General features: G+C 40.3%; 3 protein-coding genes across 5 annotated transcripts; 2 read left to right on the top strand and 1 right to left on the bottom strand.

Moving 5' to 3' along the window:
* Positions 1 to 1,082: 1,082 nt before the first annotated feature.
* LOC100839377 (serine/threonine protein phosphatase 2A 55 kDa regulatory subunit B alpha isoform) lies at positions 1,083 to 9,739 on the top strand. Of its 2 annotated transcripts, none has more exons than XM_003563694.4 (14): positions 1,083 to 1,412; positions 2,565 to 2,668; positions 2,740 to 2,838; positions 3,091 to 3,210; positions 3,620 to 3,820; positions 3,965 to 4,056; positions 5,811 to 5,929; positions 6,752 to 6,875; positions 6,995 to 7,118; positions 8,142 to 8,210; positions 8,295 to 8,386; positions 8,476 to 8,553; positions 8,856 to 8,923; positions 9,020 to 9,739. In XM_003563694.4, exons 1-14 carry the CDS (start codon positions 1,265 to 1,267, stop codon positions 9,154 to 9,156), a joined length of 1,575 nt encoding a protein of 524 aa, XP_003563742.1. In that variant the 5' UTR covers positions 1,083 to 1,264; the 3' UTR covers positions 9,157 to 9,739. The 2 variants fall into 2 exon arrangements, with proteins under 2 accessions (XP_003563742.1, XP_010227595.1); XM_010229293.3 differs by having other exon boundaries at positions 1,084 to 1,412; positions 2,743 to 2,838.
* Positions 9,740 to 11,833: 2,094 nt separating this feature from the next.
* LOC100832396 (diacylglycerol O-acyltransferase 1-2) lies at positions 11,834 to 20,193 on the top strand. 2 transcript variants are annotated; one of them, XM_003560607.3, is made up of 16 exons: positions 11,841 to 12,303; positions 13,626 to 13,706; positions 13,855 to 13,928; positions 14,014 to 14,089; positions 14,301 to 14,368; positions 15,130 to 15,253; positions 15,673 to 15,771; positions 15,889 to 15,990; positions 16,068 to 16,204; positions 16,819 to 16,900; positions 17,009 to 17,029; positions 17,298 to 17,360; positions 18,021 to 18,068; positions 18,355 to 18,417; positions 19,593 to 19,646; positions 19,724 to 20,193. In XM_003560607.3, exons 1-16 carry the CDS (start codon positions 12,028 to 12,030, stop codon positions 19,829 to 19,831), a joined length of 1,476 nt encoding a protein of 491 aa, XP_003560655.1. In that variant the 5' UTR covers positions 11,841 to 12,027; the 3' UTR covers positions 19,832 to 20,193. The 2 variants fall into 2 exon arrangements, 1 of the variants encoding a protein (XP_003560655.1); XR_729519.3 differs by lacking the exons at positions 19,593 to 19,646; positions 19,724 to 20,193 and having other exon boundaries at positions 11,834 to 12,303; positions 17,261 to 17,360; positions 18,355 to 18,394.
* Positions 20,194 to 22,204: 2,011 nt separating this feature from the next.
* LOC104581537 lies at positions 22,205 to 22,953 on the bottom strand. The gene has a single exon (XM_014897656.2). The coding sequence runs from the start codon at positions 22,854 to 22,856 to the stop codon at positions 22,494 to 22,496; it is 363 nt and encodes a 120-aa protein (XP_014753142.1). The 5' UTR covers positions 22,857 to 22,953; the 3' UTR covers positions 22,205 to 22,493.
* Between the last annotated feature and the right edge of the window lie 458 nt (positions 22,954 to 23,411).

Raw genomic sequence — 23,411 nt, 5'->3', positions numbered from 1 at the left:
ACCAATCCATTGAACGTTAAAAGTATTAACCGAATAAGAACCTATGATCTTTTATCCACCTTATTCACAAGTTTTTTGTTGTTGAAAATGATGCTACAAACTCAAGGAAGGGAAATCACCGGAACCTCATATTTCCGTTTGTTTGTTGCCTTATATGTATGTGATCTGTTAGGCTCCGGTGGTCTGCGTAAAAAAATAAGTGCACTCACTTGTAAGCAGGGGTGGAAAAGTCCTTTCGGAGACACAAAAGGTAGAGGTTGGAAAAAAACCTCATAGCTCGCAAGCTTAAGGAGCTTTTTGTTGCTTGACTCGTGCTTTTTTTTTAAAAAAAAAGCCAATGTAATCAGTTCACCATGTCATTCGATCTTAATGAGCCGAACCGTACTATTAAGTTTTGCGAGCTGTTTCTTTATAGTTCTTTAACTTTCCTGCCTATATAATTTTTCATAGTAACTTGGCCATAGTAGTTTCGGGCGATCTGAGTCAGTTCATCGTGACATTCATGCTTTTGACGGTGAAAGTTCACGCAAGACAATTGTTGATTTGAAAGATTGAAATAATTTTTTTTATCTTCTTACAATTTCCCCCCATCGTGTACCAAGTTTAGGACATGTACAATGGTTGATAAGACTGTCTTATCTTAGGTATTCCACGTCAATTAGAAAAGACAACAAAACATGTTGTATAATGGATTATCTCTTACTGTTCTATCTTAGAATTAATGTTTAGATGAATAAAATTAACTAAATAAATGTTAAAAAAAGGTGAATTCTGGTACAATGGTAAATTTGCCTTATTTTTGCCTTATCATTCTTGTGAAAAGATCACCTTGTGTCTTTTCTTCGTTTATCTTTCTTCCACATCAGATTTTATCCTACATGACATCGCTAAGAGAAGGTTGAGGTCGTCCCATTGTACACGCACCAACAGGTTCGTTCTTTCCGGTGGTAGAAACGTGAAGAATCCCACGATGTCAGAGAAAGAAACGGGAAAGGGAAAAAAAAGAGCTTCACCAACGCAGATACGCAGAGCGCTCGAGGCAGACGGACCCAGACAGAGTCGCGAACGCAGGAGAGAGACCTCGACCTCGACCTCCCCCCACATCACTTCTCCTCTCCCCCCTCTCACAAGGTCACACCCCTCCTCCCCCGCCCCCCTCGTCGGCTCGATCTCCGTCGCGGCCGCGGCATCATCGCCCCCGTTCTCCCCCCCTCCCGATCCCCGATGCGATGCCCGCGCGGCGCGATCGCGTGAGCACGGCGCAATGAATCCCAGAGATTCCGACGACGACCACCCCGGGGCGGCGGCGGATTCCGCGGCTCCGCAGCCGCCGCCGCCGCAGCAGCAACCGCTGGAGTGGAGGTTCGCGCAGGTCTTCGGCGAGCGTGCGGCTGGAGAGGACGTGCAGGAAGGTACGTTCCGCGCGCACCAACGGGCTCGCGCCTCTCGTCCCTGAGATCCGGTCGATTCATGGGGCCTATGAGGGCTGTGCTGGGGGCTGTGTGGATCGGGAGGATTAGGTCAAGGATCGGTGGCTGTGTGAGGGTTGGGGTTGTTCGTGCCCAGCAGGCAGTAGCGTTTGGCTTGTTGGCTCGTTGGAAGTGCGCGCGTTCGATTTGTTTTGGATGCTGTTGGAGTATGGATTTTGCTGTATTTGTGGAATCGATTGTTGGTTCTGGTAACAAGGGTTCTGTTCTACTAGCATGTCCCTCCTTGCCACAAAGTTTGGAGCTGAAGTCAGAGTGAATATTCTATCTGTTGGGAACTTGTTTTTTTTTTAGTTAGTTAAAAAGTGAACATCTTGTCATGCTTGGGGCTTAATCATAAAAGGCTTCTGCTGGAGTTTGAAGAATGTGGTCACACACATTGATCTTATTGTTTAATGGAATGTAGGAAGGTGGTAAAGGAATGTGGAGCTTGTGTGCTCTTGTAGCTCCAGTGTTGTAGGAAATATGTCGCTTAGTGCTTCTCGTGTGACTTTTGGCGACTTAAAGGCACCTGAACGGAATTACATTTGTGGGTTGATCCCATGAAAGGAAGGAGGCTTTATGACTATTTTGGATCATTCTGGGTATTGGGTTGTCGCCTTGTTGGGAATCATGTAAGGTTTTCAGTCTAGCATGATTTTGCATTGGCACACGGTGCTTTTGGTCTTGTGTTGGATTTGGATGTATTTGTCTGAACATTAATGTTTTCCATTAGGTAATGCCCTTGTTGCAACGTGAGAAACTATGTATTTTCTATTGCGAATGTTCTTATGTCTATGCTCCATTGGTTTGCTTGTGTTTATTTGATCTCTTTTGAGGAAATAGGAAAATAACAACTTTTGATTTCATTCGTCTGGATTAGAACGGTAGTTCATTTGATAATTACTTAATTAGCCGATTTGATTTGGGATTTGAAGGATACTTGCTAAACGCTCACAGCTTGTATTACACTCTAAGGGCACTTTATCAGTTTATTTGTTTGTGTTGCAACTTGCAATTGCAACACTTCCTTTTTCTAGAATATTGGAACACTTCCTCATTCCTTGCATATTGACTGGATCTGCTGTTTTGTTTCAGTTGACATCATCTCTGCGATCGAGTTTGATAGATCTGGTGATCATCTTGCCACTGGAGATAGAGGAGGTCGTGTTGTTTTATTTGAGCGGACAGATGCTCGGGACGTAAGCACCACATAGTTGAACTTATATGGTTTCAGTTTCAATATTTTGCCCTCATGAAGTCAATCTAACAGCAGCATGCTAATCGGAGAGAACTGGAGAGACAAGATGTTCCAATTACTAGGCATCCCGAGTTCCGCTATAAAACGGAATTTCAGAGTCATGAACCTGAGGTATGTAATCCGTATTGGTTGTTGTGACCCATAAACTCTTTTCCTATTCCCATAAAGTTGTGGTTACATGATAAATTTTCGAAGCGGGTGTTCTTTTCTTTGGAAAAAGGTTCCTTAGTTTAGTCATGGGAGTATGCACCAACTGAGTCTAGAATAAAGCATTACATCACCATAACCTGGTCTTGCTTGTTGAGATCACTGGAAGATGTAAGCTAATACTCCTGCTGTCTCATTTGTATGAAATTATTTTAGTTCGACTACCTCAAAAGTTTGGAAATAGAGGAGAAGATCAACAAGATCAAGTGGTGCCAGACAGCCAATAATGCACTCTTCCTACTGTCCACAAATGATAAGACCATCAAATACTGGAAGGTATGCTGGGGTGCTTTTCAAGTTCTCTTGCACATGTCGATCTTTTCCTACTGTTTCATATATATTGCCAGTCTAGCCCTACCATGGATGAACTGTATATTTGCAATAATACCAATGTGTATTTTTCTCCATACTGGTAGGCCCATATGTGTTTGTGTTGCCTATTATTTTTCATTGGCGGGAACCAGAAAATTCATGAAATTTACAACAACACTGGCTGGTTAGTTGTAGATAACTATGGTGCCCAGCCTTCCATTTTACTATTACCTTTTGACCTTCGCTACCACAAATGAAGCAGACATTCTTCTAAGTGATTATCTTATGTGAACCATGGTTTTGCATTTTTGAATTATGGGCTGTTCTTATCATGTTTCATCTGTATTGACCTATTGCTTTAATTTTGGTACAGGTGCAAGAGAAAAAAATAAAACAAGTTTCAGTTATGAATCTTGACACCTCCCAAACTGTTGGGAAGGTTATGTCTACTCGTGCAAGTGCCAGTACTTCTAAGGCTCCTATTCCAAATGGTGGATGTTCAGAAAAGTCTGAAGGTCTCAACAGTGAGCTCTTATTTCCGCCTGGAGGTTACCCATCACTGCGTTTGCCTGTGGTAATTATAGTTGTAATCAAAGTCTGTTAATATGTTGTTGTAGACATGACATATGATCAGTTGTAGCACATGAAATTGGCACTATGCAATTGTTCATTGAGCTATCATGGAGTCTTAACTGACTTCATTTCCAACCACATGCAGGTTGCTAGTCAAGAGGTGAACCTTGTTGCTAGATGTCGACGTGTATATGCTCATGCTCACGATTACCATATTAATTCCATTTCAAATAATAGGTTAGTCTTGCATGGCAGTGAGTTTTATTGTTTTCAACTGAATCCCTTTTTGCATTATATTTCCACGAGTTTTTGTATATACCCCATTATGTCTTATTTTCTTACAGAAACAAGATAAAGATAAGCTAAAGCTAGTACTATCTATCTTCTCGAAAAATCAATATCAGTTCACCCCCCAATCTTTATAAATCACTCTTTCATAGATGAGTTTCTATGCATGCGTTCAGTGACTAAACTCGCAGGTCTCAGGAGGTACTGCAATCTTTTGCACCTTCTACCCCTGAACCTTTAGATAGGCAAATCAGATCTAAGTTTTGTCCTTTTTAATAATATAATATACTTCACTTTTCTGTTTTCTTGTATCACTCATGTGCCTTCTTTTATTACGTTCCCATTCTGTACCTTTTCTAATAGGAATTATGGTAGACGTTACCCAACCTGTACCACCCAACATGTATGTATATCCTGCACATAGTTACTGGATTTCCTGAAAACCCCTTCAAATCCTGGTCTACATCTGGGTTCAAAGTTGATATGTTTCGCTCCCAATACAGGGTAGAATTCACTTGGAAGTTGTGATTTGTGAACCCATTGATCTTTACTTGTTGTAAGAGGCCGGGGACTCACACTTCTGATTGCTCACAGTCAAACACATTAGCATTGACGCTTGTCGCAGACTGTACATGTGGTGCGATATCTTCTGCTTGTGATTCATCAGTCGTCACTGGATCCTGCTGCAGAGTTTAGATTAGATACTGCCCATGCCACCTCAGAGTTGTTGCTACCTTTGACGCCCATTGCTAGCTGCAACACCGTTCCCTGTAGGGCTGGCTAAGGAGCACGCTCGGTTCGTTAAGAGCTCGGATCGTTAAGATCGTTATCGCTAACGATCTGAGACCATTGTTCGGCTCGGTTTTAAGAGCTCGCGAGCGCTCGTTAAGCTCGTTAAAAACTCGTTAAGATAAATAGATGGCATGTTGATCTAAATTTTTGGGCATTACCTATTTGCTTGGGATAAATTTTGGCAGCAAACAAAATATATCAAAAGTTAAACAACGCTATAAAGATCGGAAATAACACAACAAAAGAGAAATAACAACACAATTCCAACAGCAAAATATATTCCAGTAGCCACTCACAAGTGACGTACGAGACGAGCTCGCTAACGAGCTTAACGAGCGCTCGCCGAGCTCGCTCGTTAAGATCGTTAAGCTTAACGATCTGAAAAAGAAGTCCTGTTTGGTTCTTTAGTTAACGAACCGAGCCCTTAACGAACCGAGTTCGCGAGCGTTCAATAAGATTATCGAACTTCGATCTTTTTGTCCAGGCCTAGTTGCCTGTAACACCTTGAGAATGAGGCAAAGCAGCAGCAGCAGCAGAACTGGGACGATTGAATGTTGAGAGACAGAGAGGGGAGTTGAGGCAGCAGCTTGAGCATGGGACTAGGGGTGCGTTTGGTTCACCGTCAAGCAAAGATGGATAGGGATAGCCATGGATGACATGGATAGGGATATCTGTTTTTTGTATTTGGTTGCATAACCTGGCGAACCACAAACTAGTTAACCATGATCCTGCATGTATGCTCACTTGTGCCCAAGGATCCTAGCAAGCTTATTTGCATATGATATTGCTACAGTGGCATAACATAATTTTCCAACGCTGTGTTCTTGTATGTTTTATTAAACTACGGTACCAATGATATGATATGTCATCTTTTATATTGTGCTGATACATTTTCTCTCTTTTGAACCCAGTGATGGTGAAACATTCATATCAGCAGATGATCTGCGAATAAATCTATGGAATTTGGAAATAAACAGCCAGAGTTTTAACATTGTCGATGTGAAACCTGCAAACATGGAAGATCTAACAGGTAATCCCACTTAGTCCCCTGATCTCTTCTTATTGTGTAACATGGTACAAATCTACTTGAAAAAAACATTTGTAGTTGCTTTACCTTTATTCATTATTATAAAGCCTTGCAATGTTTCTGGTCTCACTTGGTGCTGGCGTCACACAGGTGTTGCCGTGTTGGAGTGAAAAACTGAATATTTTCATTATTAAGGGGCTTTCTTGTTGTACTGTGACATTAGCATGTGCCTCTATTATTGTCAGCCAAAGGCTTTATTAAATACTTTGGTTATATTAGTGGGCTGACGAAATCTATTATTGTCAGACAAAAGTTCTATTAAAGCTATAGATATCGTATGACAGAGCAGGTGAAGGCCATAGGTAGATTATTTTTGGTATCAGTCGTTTTTGGCTCCTGGGTTTTTGGCGTAACCTATCCGTACAATAATTGCCACGGACTCTTTGCTGATCAAATTTATTGATTCATCAACTTAAGTTTTATTTACCTAATTGGCTCATTTGCATTAGAGTCCAAGCTGTATGCTGAAATTCATTTAGTTTTTTCCTGTGGAAAATTGCTGATGGAAAATTAGGTGACACAACTTATTAGAGAATTCACCCAAATGAATGAAGCAAACACTACCCATATTGTCACATACCATTTGTGTTAATCTGGTACTCGATATTTTTGTTGTTTATTATTATACAGGAAATGAAAACTGGTTTAGTGCCTTTGCTAGTGAGATGAATGAATCTCATAGGTTCTGTTCTTTAAAATTACTTCAAGTCTTGTTTTCATGTCTTGGCAATATGCATTGCATGATATAATTTGCTGAAATTTCAGAGGTGATTACATGTGCGGAGTTCCACCCAACTCATTGTAATACACTGGCGTATAGTAGCTCAAAGGGTTCTATCCGACTAGTCGATCTGCGACAATCTGCATTGTGTGACAACCATTCCAAGATGTTAGTAATTTCTCCTGTACCTTATCCCTGCAACATTTATCCATCTGTGCTGGACAAAAACTATACATCTGGACTATTGGAATGCGTACAGTTTATTTATATTGCTAAACGTTAAACAGATTTGAGGAACATGAAGCACCTGGGGCAAGATCGTTCTTTACAGAGATAATTGCATCAATTTCAGATGTAAAGTTTTCAAGAGATGGAAGATATATTCTTAGTCGTGATTATATGACTCTCAAAGTATGTCTGTAGTTTAACCTTTTCTGTTAGTACTTCAAATTTTGTTCAAATCTATGCTACCGCTTCAGTTTCGACACATTTTTTGTGTTGTTGCTGCTTCAAATCAGAGTAGTTTTATGTGTGTTGGTATCATAGCAAAGATCAGCTGAGTTAGGAAATACCATCAGTGCGTCACTGACATGTGGTCCTTGGCCCCACCTCCACCTATCAACTTCGCTTAAGATAGTATTTTAAATTAATGCATCTCTGCGATGGTATCAAGCAACTATTTTTTGATAGAAGATTTGAGATTGAACGCCTATAATGAAAATTGAAACAAACTCAGCTGTGCTTAATGCTTGTAGAAGTGGTCTACTGGCACCACCAGCATGACTTGGAATTGCTAGGTAATCCCTTGGTTGCAAAGATAGTGCGTCTTTTGACTGTCTGATTTTGAACTTTGGTCATAAATTTCTTGTACTCCCTCCGATCCATATTACTTGTCACTGATTTAGTACAGAGACAAGTCAGAGACAAGTCATAGGGTCGGAGGGAGTACAATATTTTATTGATAGTCACTAAACGACAATCGCAATCACAAAAATTACTCTTAAATATGAATCCCAATCATACCAAGTTTACGTAACATAAATCACATATCATTAGATAAATTGTTGGTCATAGTATGAATTTGGCTACTAAAATACACCATTTGTTCCTTCACGCTAGCCCAACTGTGATAGTCGGTTAACTACTTATGCCTGCTAGTTAGTTGTTAGATATATAATTGTTTGATAAAACTAGTTAATGTATGGCTACTTAAACAATATGGAACCACTTCTTTCTTGCTAAAATCTTTTAAAGTCTTAGGGTCTACTTTTCTCATTGCCCTTCCTATGCTTTGATGTTTATGGTGTATCAAGTTCATTTCAACAGTAAATTTAAGGTCAGATCCTTTTTTGAGGATCATATTTGACCTGCTTGATCTAGTAAATTTAATCCAAACATTTTGAGTTCAAGTCTAATATCTCTTTGCTCTGTCAGCTGTGGGATCTAAACATGGATTCAGGTCCTGTTTCAACCTTCCAGGTCCATGAACATCTAAGACCTAGGGTGAGATTTTGTAAACAAATGATTCACTAAGCAGCCATGTGATGACCTATATGTAATCTAGTCTTATGCTATCACTATTTCCAGCTTTGTGATCTCTATGAGAATGACTCGATATTTGACAAGTTTGAGTGTTGCGTTAGTGGAGATGGACTTCATGTTGCAACTGGCTCTTATGGGTAACTCCTTATATATTGAATACATGCACAATGTTACACCTATTAGCTTGCGCTTATATATTTCTGCATGCTGGTGTCTTTACATGCAGTAATCTGTTTCGTGTTTTTGGTTCTACTCCTGGAAACACGGAGGTGACCACCTTGGAAGCCAGCAGGAACCCGATGAGGTACCCTTACTTTTTGAGCTTTTGATAACCTTTTATCTTATACTCCGTACTTGTTTTCCTCACTTGGTAATTGAAACTGGAAAAGCATGATGAGGTAATTGAGTTGGATTAAACAAAACACCGACGAGGGGCTAATTTTCCTTATGTCTTCTGGAGCTTATAATATTCTTTTTTATAATCTTTTTTGGAAGTACATAATTTGCAGATTGCTTCCCTTTTTTATTGTTGTACCAAGTCATGCAATTAGCTTTTTATAATTTGATTGAGCTTTTATTTCATTGTTGGATTTGGGCATCATATAGACGCCAGATTGCAAACCCGACCAGACCCACGCGGACGCTGACCTCTATGACCCGTGGTGTGCGAAGAGGTGAGTGGCTTCGTTTGAACATTGGCCAGGAATTTACATGAGGTGGGGGAATTGTTTTGTTTACCTAGTTTCATCACTGAGACAATTTTGCTACAGGTGGAGAAAATCTAGGTGTTGATGCCAATGGAAATTCATTAGACTTCTCAACGAAGTTGCTCCATCTTGCATGGCACCCCACTGAGAATTCCATTGCATGTGCCGCTGCAAATAGCTTGTATATGTATTATGCGTAGAAAATTCCCTAGAGGAAATTTATTGTTCTTGGTATGCCACATTGTCCTTGAAGGCTAGGGCCTTTCACATGCAACCAGAGGGATGGTGCAGGGCAACGTCAATTCCTTTTGGGGCCAAAACAGGTCGGAAATGTCCAAGACGAAGACTGCTCTCATTACTGTGCTAGCGGACCACGGCCGTGTTGATTCTTTAGTAAATGTGTAAATTATATTCTGATCATCAAAGTTTTGGTCCCAAGATGCGATCACTTCGCTCTCATCGCAGTTACCGTTTATCCCAATCAGCGGTCCAAGGGGCAGATCAGAAGATAGAAAGGTTACTTTGTGCTAATTCTGGTGGCAAGGACATGACCAAATCTGCATTGCAAGATCTGTATGATTGATTTATCTTTCACATGTAATGCTACATAGACAGGGCTAACCAGTTGTTTTGAAACTTAAATTGTCTGAACGATAGGTATTACTCAGTTATTGTAGTTATTCTTCTCCATCACAGTTTTATTCATTGGACTGTTGAAATAAGTCAGCACTCGTATAAGTGCTCTTGTTGTTTCTGATTCTTAATATGAATTTGTTCATGGTACTACCCCCTCCGTAAAACAAAAGATGTTTTGACTTTGACCAAATTTGAATGCATCTATACACTAAGTCATGTCTAGATACATCTAAATTTTGACAAACTCGAGACATCTTTTGTTGGACGGAGGAATACATTATTTTAAACAGTTTAGCACATTCATGAAAGTAACTTAATAGTTTAAATTATGCCATAGCTTCTTAAATGTGCCGTTTCTGTTCCAAGGGTAGGGAACTGCCTACTCCATGTACCAGCAACCTTGAAACACACGCATGTTCCAGCCCTTGGCCTCCTCGTCTGACATTTACATTTTCTTGTATGAGCAATATGATCGTTTATCCTGAATTCCTGATTGTTCTTTTTTTGACTTGATTATGCGAAAGAGATGTTTTTGAGTTCCTAATTCTCAAACCCTATCAAGCAGGGCGGAGATGTCAGCAACACATTATATTAGCATGAATGTTATATTTGTGTATTCTCTTTTGTTTCAATTGAATCACTTAATTCAAAACCCTATCTGAAATTACATGATTTTGAACTGTCATCTTGTTAGAATTTCCTGCTTACAGAGAATGTATAGTACGTACATACCAGATGCAAGTTGAAAGCATTGACCAGACTATTTCTGTTGTCAACATAGCTTCTATGTGAGCCTGACAATTCTGAGAAGTTGAAGAGCTGAAGTAAGATTTGCCTTTTTCCCATCAATGCTAGAACGGCAGGATGGTATCTTCATCCCGGGGCGGTTGTCTCACGTACAAAGAAAGAGGGGCCATCCAGATACAGCGAACCTATACTTCCTTTTTGTTGCCATGCGTGACCTGGTTTCATCTTGTTTTTCTGGAAGATAACCATCATGTTTTCCCTTTTCTATGAGAAAAATACTTATCCATGTTCTTTTTGAGAAACTTATTCCATGTTATTCTGATGTACTAGAAGATATTGGTGCAGTGACGCTGACGACAGAAAGATCAACTAGTGAGTATTAATACACGTTCTTGTTCAGATGTGATGTATATTTCTGTATGAATCAATACTCAAACTATTGGATGTATTATACTTTCATGATAAAGGTATCATATGTGATGTATATGAAACTGATCCAGGGAACGAATGGTTAGCTCGAAGTAGTTTGATAGCTTAGTTTTCCCGTCAACATCCTTAGTGGCTAAGGTGTAAATCAACTATTTAATCACAGCAAGCAAGTGGGGTTCGGATATATTCCTTTTCTTTTGTCCTTAAGGACAATCCTGCTCTGGCCCATTCAAACTGATATCAATTGGTCTTTGCGACTAGTATAGCTTAGTCTAGGTAATCTCTATCAGATGTGACATGTCACTCGTTCTTCTTATTCTTTTTTGTGACATGTTACCTCTCAGAAAAAGAAAAGAAGAAGATAAATTCTATTTTGCCAATAGTAGTGCTGCGAAGTTAAAATATGACACAAATTGACACTCGGTAAAGATTAGTTCTTATAGCACAAAATGGATTTACAATGTAAATGCCGGGTCGTTTGCTTCTAACCCCTTCCACGGTAAAGTGGTCGACCGTTGCACAAGCAAGAAAGTTTAGAGAGAGCCATAGATTTGTCTTGACGGTGACTTAAACTCACCATTAAGTTAGTACCGCCTCATGCGGCCCTCATTATTTAAGCAGAATTTGTTGCAAGTCTGGCCTACTTTTGGTACCTTCCTGATTCATCAATCAAATGCCATAAAAGCAGAGTAAGGATCAAACGCCATAACCCGCAGGATCGATGCAAGCATGCATGCAACTGGGAATATATTATCGCTTGTCTCTACAAAATATCTTGGAGCGTCGCAGCATAATTTCTTTTCCCGAAGCTCATTCACTGCAACATTTCAAAATAACCAAAAAAAAATTGCTTTTTATTACCATTGTTTGAACGGAATTTATGTCCGAAGCAGTCCTTGGTGCCTCTTTTTTCTTCTTCTATAAAAGGGAGTTTTTTTTTTGCAAAGATCCTAGACTAGCTACTATCCGATTACGAAAAAGGGATCCAATTACGAAGATTCGTTCCCTCCTTTTTAACTGCAGCCCGTGCCGTCCGTTTCTCGATTGATCGATCGGAACTCGGAAGCTACCAGCTCGGCGAAGCTGGAGACGCCTGGCGGAGCCGTCTCGCCACGTGTCCGGCGGAAAAGCCCTCCATCTCCGCCCGCGCCTCCGTGCGTCAGCATCGGCCCGCAGCCACCGCCGCATCAAAACCCAGTTACCCAGCACCTCCTTTTCCCTCCCTCTTCTCCACCGCCCCAAACCCAGAACCTTCCTCCATGGCCCCGCCTCCTCCCTCCATGGCTGCGGCCCACGATCGCTCTCACGCCGACGCGGACGACCCTTCCCTCCGCCTCCGCCGCGCCCCTGCCGCCGAAGCGGGCGCCGCCGGCGACTCCTCGGGTAGTCGGCGGGAGAACGGCGTCCCCGGAGAGGCGCGCTCGCCGCCGAACCCACAGCAGCAGCAGCACGAGATGTTCTGCTATCGCGCGTCGGCGCCCGCCCACCGCCGGGTCAAGGAGAGCCCCCTCAGCTCCGACGCCATCTTCCAACAGGTGAGCAGTCGCCGCGAATCAATGCATTTTTTTTTCCTGTGCTTGATATGATCCCGTAGCTTGCTTTGATTCCTACTGACCGTGTTTCCTCAAGGGCTGCAATTTTTCTTAGTCTGCTTCAAGTTTATGAAGTCTAGCTGCTGCTTGTCCGTTAGCATCACGCGTGCTTGAATGGCAAGTTTGAGCTAGATTACACTTTGCTATTATTTGTACGGAACTGCTGATAGACAGTTCGTTTCATGGTGGCACATGATGCTACGGATTGAGGTCGCTGCCTTAATTTGCTCGTTTTGGTTGTCTGGGCACCAGCCGGCCTGGGCTGGCGTGGGATGCATGCGATGCAGAATTTTTGGTTTGTTGGTGGGGAAGGCAGAGCATGAGAATAACTGTGGCTGTTAGCAGGGTTTGACGTGTTGAAATGGACAAACAGATGTGTTGGTGCATGCATCAGATGTAGACTTGTACTAGTAATAGTAAGTACAGAGAGTTGTACGCAATGTGTTGGAGGCCTTGGGGATTACCTTTTGATATAAGCATCTGCGAATGCAGTGCTAATTGGGAAGTTCCGTGATGTACATGCTCAGTATCTCTTGCTGACATCCTAAACTAGGATTTGTGCAATCTTGTTCTTTGCCCAATTTGGTACGGTGTATCCTGATTCATGAGATATGTCATCTTGCCATTCCTGTTCGTGACACTGCTCGTCTACATGACTCCGTGTGTTGTCATATTAGAGAACGCTAATTTGGTTCTGCATCCCATTTTACTAGGTATGTTTATGGACTTTTTTCGGAGTATCATGTTACAGTTAGAATGTCAATTGGACACGAGATGCAGAGCACCAACACTCTGAATGATAAAATTCTTTACTGGAAGTTTTATGCAAGGTTGGCCGGAATGATGAAGTGATTGGTGCCCATAATAACCCTTCACACTCAAATGCACGCTCGATCATAGTCTTTAATGTATATCTATGCAAAGTTCAGTACATGGCTTCATTTAAATCTGAAAAATGCCGTGGTTTCAATCATCATACGAGTTTCAAAGAGTTTTTGTCAAATGCCTATTTGGGTGGAAACCTTCTCCCTTTGACGTGCATAGTGTGGTATATGTTTCCACATTACATTATTCTATAGATGTTCCTGGGCATAACATCATTATATAACCGAGTCCATATTAGAACATTTCATTAAGATATAGGAGTATGTACCATCAGAGATCACTTTTTTCTTCTTCTTTTATAAGTGATAGTGGATCCTTTATTTGCAAGACATATTACTAGGTACGTTCGAGTCCTGACCTTGTTCTTCACTTGATTTCAGAGCCATGCTGGTCTTCTGAATCTATGCATTGTTGTGCTGATTGCAGTAAACAGCAGGCTCATCATTGAGAACTTAATGAAGGTTTGATTAGTTTCCTATTTCAATGCCCTTCATTTGCATTTCTTGCTTCTGTAATCCATCCCCTCCAGAAGTAGCACTTAGTTTCAGTGCTTTCTGCAGTCTTTTATACGTCTTGACACATTACCATCATCTGAATTTGTTGCTTCAGTATGGCCTATTAATAAGAGCTGGATTTTGGTTTAGTGCAAGATCACTGGGAGATTGGCCACTTCTGATGTGCTGGTAGATATATTTACTCACCCAGTCTGGTCTGGGTTTGAAGAAACAGTACTAGACTTCGTACAATTAATCAATCTCTGACTTGCAGCCTCACTTTACCAATTTTCCCGCTTGCTGCACTCATGGACGAGAAGTTATCTCAAAGAAAGCTCATTGATGAAAATGTAAGTTTGTTTCTCAGTCTTCATCAACAGTTCTTTCTAGAAAGGCCAAGTCTTTTCATCCAAGATTCATGCTCTTTTCCTGTTTCTTATCTGTAACTTATTTCTCATAGGCGTGATTGTTATAAGGTCAATTTAGCATTTAATTCGACCTTTTTCAGTTCTGTATTTTTGTAAGTGTCAATCGCTCATGACTTTGGTACACCTCTTGCAGGTGTCTATTCTTATCCATATCATTATTACAACATCTGTCATCGTCTATCCAGTTGTTGTGATACTCAAGTAAGCATATTTATTTTTGCAGTTTGTTTGGATAAATGTTCTTCTGACGTTCCTTGAGCTCTTGTATTTGATTGTTCGAGTGCACTTGGTTTGTTTCTCATGTTTTGTTTAGTGATATAGAGATGTACTCTGTTGCCTGTTCATGTTTTTCAAACATGCTTTAACTATTTCTATAGAGGCTAGACAATGTAAATTGGTTGGTTAAAAGGAGCCAATGTAACTCTTTTGTTTGATTTTATGTGGTGATCTGTCAATCATATTACCTTCATCCATTGGTTCAGTGACAGCTACTGACTTGAGAATCCAATTTATATGTATTTTCCATTTTAGTTTTCAGCTGACAACAAAAAATTGTTAGTTATTCAGATCGTTCGGTAAATATGATACATGAGTTTTAGTAATTTCTATTAGAGAGGTGCCAGTACATGTCTGGTTCTGTATAATTTAACACGTTATATTTTTCTGTGCAAGTTAGCATGTGTCAACTTTCTGCCCAACTAGCGTTTTTTTTATAGATAATGCCCAACTAGTGTTTGGATATATGAAAATTGGCTCGTGTCACTATTTTCATTGAATAGAATGACAGAGGATTACAAGTTCATGTCATTTTCAGAATTTTCTTCTGAGATTTAGGAATGTGGCATGCATTACTTTTCATAGCCATCCATATGGGTCACACATTATACTTGCTAATTTTGTTAGATAGTATTTCTTGCATAAGTCATGGAACCTGCGGTCTGTTACATTTGAACCCTTTTCAGGTGTGAATCAGCAGTATTATCTGGATTTGTATTAATGTTCATTGCAAGTATTACTTGGTTGAAGCTTGTATCATTTGCTCATACAAATTATGATATAAGGGTATTGTCCAAAAGTATTGAAAAGGTATGAATGCAATATTTCATTCTTTTATCACAGTTACTGATTTCTAAGGCACAGAAGAGTCAAGACCGATACAAAAGCATTGTCTTAAGCAGTTTAGCTTTTAGGCTGACCACTGCCACATTTCTGGATAGTGAAAGTTGACCAATGAACATTTGTATTTGTGTCTCGTAATTGCAAATCTTTTAAGAAGACTGGATCATGATCTTCTTCTTGTTAAAACTTGTTTCTGCTGTTTTTTTCTTCCTGAACTTCTCTATGTGGTTCCGTTTAGTTCATGAGGAAAGAATTACCTCGCTTTGATTAGCTACTAATGTCGTGCTTTTACATAGACTGACCAGATTATTGATCTATGGCATGACTGTGGTTACTTTCCTTTTTTGTCACTGTTCGAACTAGTAAGTCCCTTTCATGTGTGATAGGGTGCTTCACATGGCAGTTCAATCGATGAGGACAACATTAAAGGTCCGACCATTAAAAGTCTAGTGTACTTCATGTTGGCCCCAACACTTTGTTACCAGGTAATACTCTTGGACTAGCACTTGTCATTTCTTCTTTAACTTCAAGTTATTTGCTAATTGTAACTAGTTAAATCATCATTATGCTATTTCCTTGATGCCATCTGGTGCATGCTGCAGCCAAGTTATCCCCGGACATCATTCATTAGGAAAGGCTGGGTGATCCGACAACTTATAAAGTGCCTGGTTTTTACAGGCTTGATGGGTTTCATAATTGAGCAGGTGAGCGTGTTACGTCACCCCTTGCGTACTTTGGTTATATGTTTTTTAATGAACTATGAAACTCCTTTATTTTGCAGTACATAAACCCAATTGTCCAGAATTCGAAGCATCCACTGAAAGGAAATTTCTTGGATGCTATTGAGAGAGTGTTGAAACTCTCAGTGCCAACATTATATGTATGGCTTTGTATGTTCTATTGTTTTTTCCATCTGTGGTAAGTATCTTGATACCTTGGCGTGTTACATATAATGGATTTTCTCATTTGTTCCTTCTAGTTAGGTATGGCACGTATAAAGACCCAACAGTACCGTAATTTGTTGGATATAGTGATTTTCTACAATACTCCCTCCTTTTCACAAAGAATGACGCCCACGCTTTTCGAGGTCGAACTTTGACCAACGATTAGACCAATTATATGTAGATTATATGTTACAAATTTTATATCATTGGAAAGGTATTTGAAATACGAATCCAATGATCTAATTTTCGTAACACATAAACCTCAAATCATTAGTCTAATTGTTTGTCAAAGTAAAATCTTGAATTGCGTGCGTGCCATTCTTTGTGAAATGGAGGGAGTACTTTTCTTTGCGCAATTTTCTACAATACTTAATCAATCACTTATTGATGTTATGATGGTTTCCTAGTGTCATGTGTCTGTAGCTTTTTTGCATATAATAAGAGAAATGTTGAGTGGACAATTTCTCTATGGACCTGACAAATGGTTGTCTATTGGGAAGCCTAGTTCTATTGTAACAGTAAAAATTAAGTCTCTGATAACAAACTCTTGTCTTCTATGGCTTCCATTTATATTTCTTCTGTATACAGGTTGAATATTCTTGCTGAACTCCTCTGTTTTGGTGATCGTGAATTTTACAAGGACTGGTGGAATGCGAAAACAGTTGAAGAGGTGAAAGACTTGTTCAAAGTACATCTTGTTTATTTTGAGAGAATTTTGAATATGGCTGACATATTTCCATGCAAATTAATGTGCTGATATTTTGGGGGCTTACCTCAGTACTGGAGAATGTGGAATATGGTAATCTTGTCAATCCCTCCCATTTTGAGTTCCTAGTAATTTTCTTAAAAATAGTAGTTCAGGAACAACGGGCAGTTTCCTACTAGCCGATACTCCCTCCGATCATAATAAGTGTACTAACTTTGTACTAAACCCAAGACACTTATTATGGATCGGAGGGAGCAGATGACACATGTCCCTACACCTGAGATAGTTGTCTCATTAATTGGCATTGATATAATATCCTTCCAGGCTTCCACTAATCGACAGTTCGTCTGCTTCTTGTCAGCCTGTTCATAAGTGGATCGTTCGACATATATATTTTCCATGCATAAGGAATGGCTTGTCAAAGGTAATTTCTTCGATTTATGAAAAAAATGGATATGCCCGTTTTCCCTTTCAGTGACCAATTTTAATATCAGTCATATTAATTACTGTACCATTTATTTTGTCATTTAAATATATCTTGTGTGATGACTGACGTTTGGTTGCTTCACTGGTGCTATATAAAGAACAGTCGCAGGACTAAAATCTGCTAGTGCATTTCTCTAAGAACATGGTGATATGCATTTCTCTAAGACTACGCTAATTAATATGCATGACATAAGTATAAAAGATGGCATGACATGGATCAATAAGGAACATACTGAAAAAGCTACTCCCTCCATTCCAAAATACACCTCATATAGATTTATGCACTTGGACCAAGACAGCTCTCGTTTCTAGTGCCTAACCACTCATATTAGGCTAATACTAAATGGATGGGAGTAGTTATTGGCCGGATGCGGGTACCAAGATAAAATGAGGTGTATTGTGGAATTTCCTAGAAAAATCTACACACGTTGTATTTTGGAATAGAGGGAGTATGACATAGCATGAAAGGTCGAATAAAAGAACACCTAACTTTCACTTATGAGCGAGTATGGATAATAATAATTTTGATTTCTTTTGTTTCACAAATTTAGTTTTCGATTTAAATACTTCTGAAATCCATGTTGAATCTACACTGCAGGGTGTTGCCATTCTCATCTCGTTTCTGGTTTCAGCTGTATTTCATGAGGTACTGTACTTATTTGACAATTCCAATGTACATACCTCAAACTACCATTTCTTATTGTTTTTTGTAGTCACCAGCTAGAGTGGAAAACGGCTTGGTTCCATGCTTTTTCTCATTAATGATCTAGGCTGAATTTAAATGAACCTTCTGCTGGAACTATCAAAGAACATAAACCGAACTCCTGGCATTTTTCCTGCTGCATATATGTATGTATTTGTACTGACAGGAAAAGAAGCTGGTATGACATGTCCTATGTGTCCTTCATTTCTTTGTCTTTGTCAACTTGCAGCTATGTATTGCTGTTCCATGCCACATCTTCAAATTATGGGCATTTTCCGGAATCATGTTTCAGGTATAGACCTAACTCATGTATGGATGATTTAAAGTATACTTGAGTATATGCCATTCTTACCTTTTTGGGTTCCACCAGTACCATACTGGCTGATACCCCATGTGTCGCCCTGGGTATAATAGAATAAATAATTATATGTATGCAAAATCAGTACTAATAGTCTAGCATAAAAATGTAGTACATAGAATCTCATGCAGAAAATTTTCTTGCGCAATCTTGCGGACCTAACTGTTTGGGGATGCAAAGCTGAAGATTATTTGGAAAGAACAGCCCACATACATGCATGTTGGCTTTGAGAAATTTCTACATTGTTCCAAGTGTCTACAAAATCATAATTGCAGAGAAGAAAAACTGCACTGGTCGCTTTTTGAAGCATTAATACCTGACAAATATCTTCACATAACAAAGCGTTATTGCCTGCAATCCTCGAACTATCTGGCGTAGTAAGCCTAAGAGGAAAAATACGCCAAGGATCACAAATAGTTGGTCTAGCCGTCCAAGCCAGGCTCTTGAGCCATCACTCGGGAGGCGACTGGCACCCATATGTTGGTGATGTGGAATGGCCACGTCGAATTAGCATCCTCAGTGGCCTTGCAATTGGACTTGTGCTCCGGATTTCGCTACATTGTCATGTGCATCGGTCAATATTCTTCAGGGACATGGTGAGAAATCGAAGAGGTTTGGGTTCATGTGCATGTGGCTGGAGCAGAATTTTCTTAAATAACTGTAAAGCTGATTATCTCCACTGAAGATAGGGATTAGTCTAGGAATGCTATTTAGTCGATTGCATACCATTGCTTTGCCTATGCCATGAACTGCTGCCTTGCATGAATATGGGGTAACAGATTGGAGGGAGTCAAGATTGCATTATTCATTAAGGGAGTAAAGAGTGGAAATCAGTGCCACAAAACATGAATCCGGATGGACAAATTAAGCTTATTTTTTGGCAGCACTCTTTGCGGTGATGCGGCTCACTCATGTTTTAGCTTATGACAATGAATGCGGGGAGGCACTTATATAGGAACATATGATCAGCCGTTATGGTGGCATGCAGACCTTACCTTACCATACAAAATTTGAATTGGTGCTTGTTTGGTTGTTCTCGACTGATGTCGTGAATATCACTACTTATCCACTGGTATCATATGACTGATGTTGATGTCTGTCTTCCCCAGATTCCACTGCTATTCTTGACAAAGTATCTTCAAGATAAGTTCAAGAATACAATGGTATGCTATGCTCATTACATAATTTCTCCATCTTCCATTGCTCCTCCTGACGCATTGGGCTCTATTGAACTTAACAGGTGGGCAACATGATCTTTTGGTTCTTCTTCAGCATACTTGGGCAACCAATGTGTGTTCTTTTGTACTACCATGATGTCATGAACAGGCAAGCTCGGACAATTGTATAGCACTGTTTAAATTGAACTATAATACCGATCAGCCAAGGCCTCCTTAGCATTTCACCATCAGCTGTCAGAGCTTACTATGTTCCCAATCCCGCGGTAGTCAGCGATCTGAATGTACTACGGATGTGGTGTTGTATATTACGGATGATGCCTCGGTGATGCAAATCTTCATGCAGTTCTTCGGCCATTGTACACTACTTTCAGTCCAGCGTCAGCTGTGCTGTGTACATGTTGCTATGTTAGATGTAAAGTGTACGTGCTATGTGATACAACTTAGGTCTGGATTCCAACTGCGATCGTAGAATAGCAATATGGGCTTAACCTGAATTTGGCAGCAAATAAATCGGAAATGATTTGGTGCTTGAGCTCGGATGCGCTCTTTATCTGGATCATCCTATCGGCAACGATCCGCATGGTGAGGTCCCGTATTCGTCAGGTATCCGTTCTGAACTGTTTCTTAACTGAAACAAGAGTTAACAGATGAAGCTGCACACTTAAGCCATGTTTGGTTAGGCTTAAGAGTGTTCTTTAACTTTTGGCTTACAAGCCACAAAAGCACATATTTAGGTGCTTTTGATTTTGGTTTTTTTTCTTGTTCCATCATCTAACAACATCAAAAGACAAAAGCCAAAGCCGAATGCAACAAAAAGGTGCTTTTGTGGCTTATAAGTCAAAAAATCAGTTTTAAGCCCACACCACCTTAACATGTGATACATCATGCTACAGGCGGTGCGGTAGCGTGAGTAAGCAAGCAGATGCAAGGGATCAAATACACCCACGACAGTGTGGATCGCCCTTTTCACGGTCTCATTTGGTTTCTACCCAATCCTCTCGGCTATAGTCTTTTCCGGGATTCAACACAAATACAACTCCAAGGTAAAGCCCTCAGTTGTCTCTCACATTTGTCCATTTGTAGGTTGTTCAAATAAATGGACAAAATGTGAGCGACATCGTCAAAACTCATATATGGCACATTCTTGATACCTGCTGTCTGCTGACGTGTACCATTGGAGATGCTCTAAAAGATATCCATACATCCGTTAAAAAATAGGATTTTTTTTAGGGAAAACAGTGGATCCATGACCCACTGAAATTATATTAATGAGAAAATAAAGACCGGACAAAGCTGATAATCAAGAATTATCAGGCAACTAGAAAAGAAAAAGAAAACTAACGAGACCTATCTATCTAGCTTTTAAATCTGGAGTAGTTCTTTCTTTTGGCCCTATGAAAAACAAGGTTCAGTTCACCTTTGAAAACCTGTCGGCATCGATAGAGTGAGGGCCTAATGTTATTGAAAATACACTACGAGTTTTCCGGATGTTCCAGCAAACAAGTGTAGTAATCTCCATATGGAATGGAACACCAAGATGATCCTTTAGATCCATGATGTTTTGATGAACGCTCTGCCTTGGGTTGTGTTGTATCCAGGACAAATATATCTCCAACAGGCCACAGAAAATGGATACTGAAAAAAGAGATGATCTCTGGTCTTCAACTGCAATCCATTGAAAAGGACACAAGTGTAATCAGGCAGGTGGAAATTCTTTTGATGCAACATTGCTCTGGTGTTAAGTCTGTTGATGATCAGCAGCCAAGCAAAGAACTTGTGTTTCAGTTGGCAACAGGAATTCCAGATCCACATAAGCGTGGCAGGAATGTCAATGTGATCAATCAGCATTTCATAGGCACTGGCAGTACTGAACCCAGAAAGGGTATCTCCAAGTGACCAACAATCATTCTGGTGACCGGTCCTGAATTGATCCAATAAGTCATCCATCAGATTGAATTGCTCAAATACATCAATAGATTGGGGAAGAACAAAAAGGGCAGTCCTGTCTTGACAAGTGAGTATATCATAGACAGACATATCTTTGTCTATTGCAAAGGAGAACAATTGTGGCCACTGATCCTTCAGGATAAACTCAGCCCATCTGTCACTCCAGAAGTTGGCTGTTTTCCCAGACATGATATTACAGCTAGCCAGGTTTTTGAATGAATCCAGAAGTTTGAGATTGTCCTTCCACCAAAATGAAACATTGCTTGGGTGCATCAGAGGTGAATCATTGGGGTAATGAAGTTCCCAGACCAGCTGAACTCAGGGCAGGTCATCATGGTTGAGAAATTTATGGATATTCTTCATGAGAAGAGTTTTATTCTGAACCATCAGATTCTTAACTCCAAGACCAACTTCTTTCTTGGGTCTACATACCATCTCCCATGCAGCCAATGGGAGGTTTTTCTTGGTGAGATAAAAAAAAAGAATATCCATCCATGGAAAATGTAAATCACAGTAACCACCACATCTAAAGTAGGCCACTAAACTAACAAGCATTTTTGCACTTTCTTTTCGCGTAAAAACTACGACAAAGCTTGTGCTCTTACACAACAAATTTAATATTGACAACTTAATTTCTCACCAAATAAACATTTCAAAGAACATATAAATATCTGTTGGTAGTATTTGCATGATCAAGGCAGTCTCTTCTTCTTCTTCGGAAAAGGAAAAAAACACAATGCCAGCTCAAGAAAGGAAGATTGACGTATAGATGGACCAACCAAAGAAGAGAAGAAACTAATTAAGCTGCATGGTCGCATCCAGAAGATCAATAGATCATACATACGGCATGTGTGTGATGTCAGCTCATCGATCACCTTGCAGGCTTCACCACAAGCCGTCCACCACCTGGGTGCACTTGCCCTTGAGCCACCTGACACCGCTCTTCAGGGACACCTTCACCTTCCCTTCCACGCCGTACACCCTGTACCCCGCCACCCTCCTCTTCCTCCGCAGCTCCGACGGGGCAACGAAGCCGCTGCTCCACTTCTTCGCCTTCGAACCGGCCGCCGCCGACGTCGTAGTAGTAGAAGAAGAAGTTGCAGAAGGAGGCCATGTGGTGCCTGCAGGTGCCTTCTTGGCTGTCACATAGGAGGCGCTGTAGCACCTCAGGTCGGTCTTTGTGCTGGAGGAACCATGGTCTTTGTTGCTGCTCTTCTCTGAAATTGAAAAGGACCTTGACCTCTCCATTGATATATGGTGAGCTTGATGATGATGCCTTTGTCTTGGAGGAACAAAACAGGCCAGAATGGAGTGGCAGGGAGATGAATTGTAGGCTGGGTTAGGTAGGAGTAGCTCTTAAATCTGGAAGAGCAGATGATGGAGGGGTCTGCCTTTTCTCTGCATGTACTTTGTACCCAAAAGAAAACTCGACTGTGACATGGACAGAACAGGGTTTTGCTTTGGATTACTGACTTCAGTGCATACCAGCATGTGATCTGGCTTCTACTCGAACATTTATATTTTCAAAAAGATTTGTTATAACATTTGTTATAACTTATTTCTTCCTCTGTCCCAAATTAAATGATTTTTTATTAAATATATCTAGACGTTTTTTAAACATAGATACATCCATATTTAGACAAATCTAAATCAGTTACCATGGGACGGAGGGAGTCTTCTACTTCGGTCAACTTGGGGTTGCTAATGCTATGTTGATGCGAGTGCGCAAACTAGTTAGCTACAGGATTGTACTAGTGCCGTCTTCATGGATCAGTCAAACTTTGATGTTGCAGTCTTGCAGAC

The sequence above is a fragment of the Brachypodium distachyon genome, chromosome 1 (assembly GCF_000005505.3).
Source record: "Brachypodium distachyon strain Bd21 chromosome 1, Brachypodium_distachyon_v3.0, whole genome shotgun sequence".
Taxonomy (NCBI): domain Eukaryota; kingdom Viridiplantae; phylum Streptophyta; class Magnoliopsida; order Poales; family Poaceae; genus Brachypodium; species Brachypodium distachyon.
This window is presented reverse-complemented; position numbering and strand designations above follow the sequence as displayed.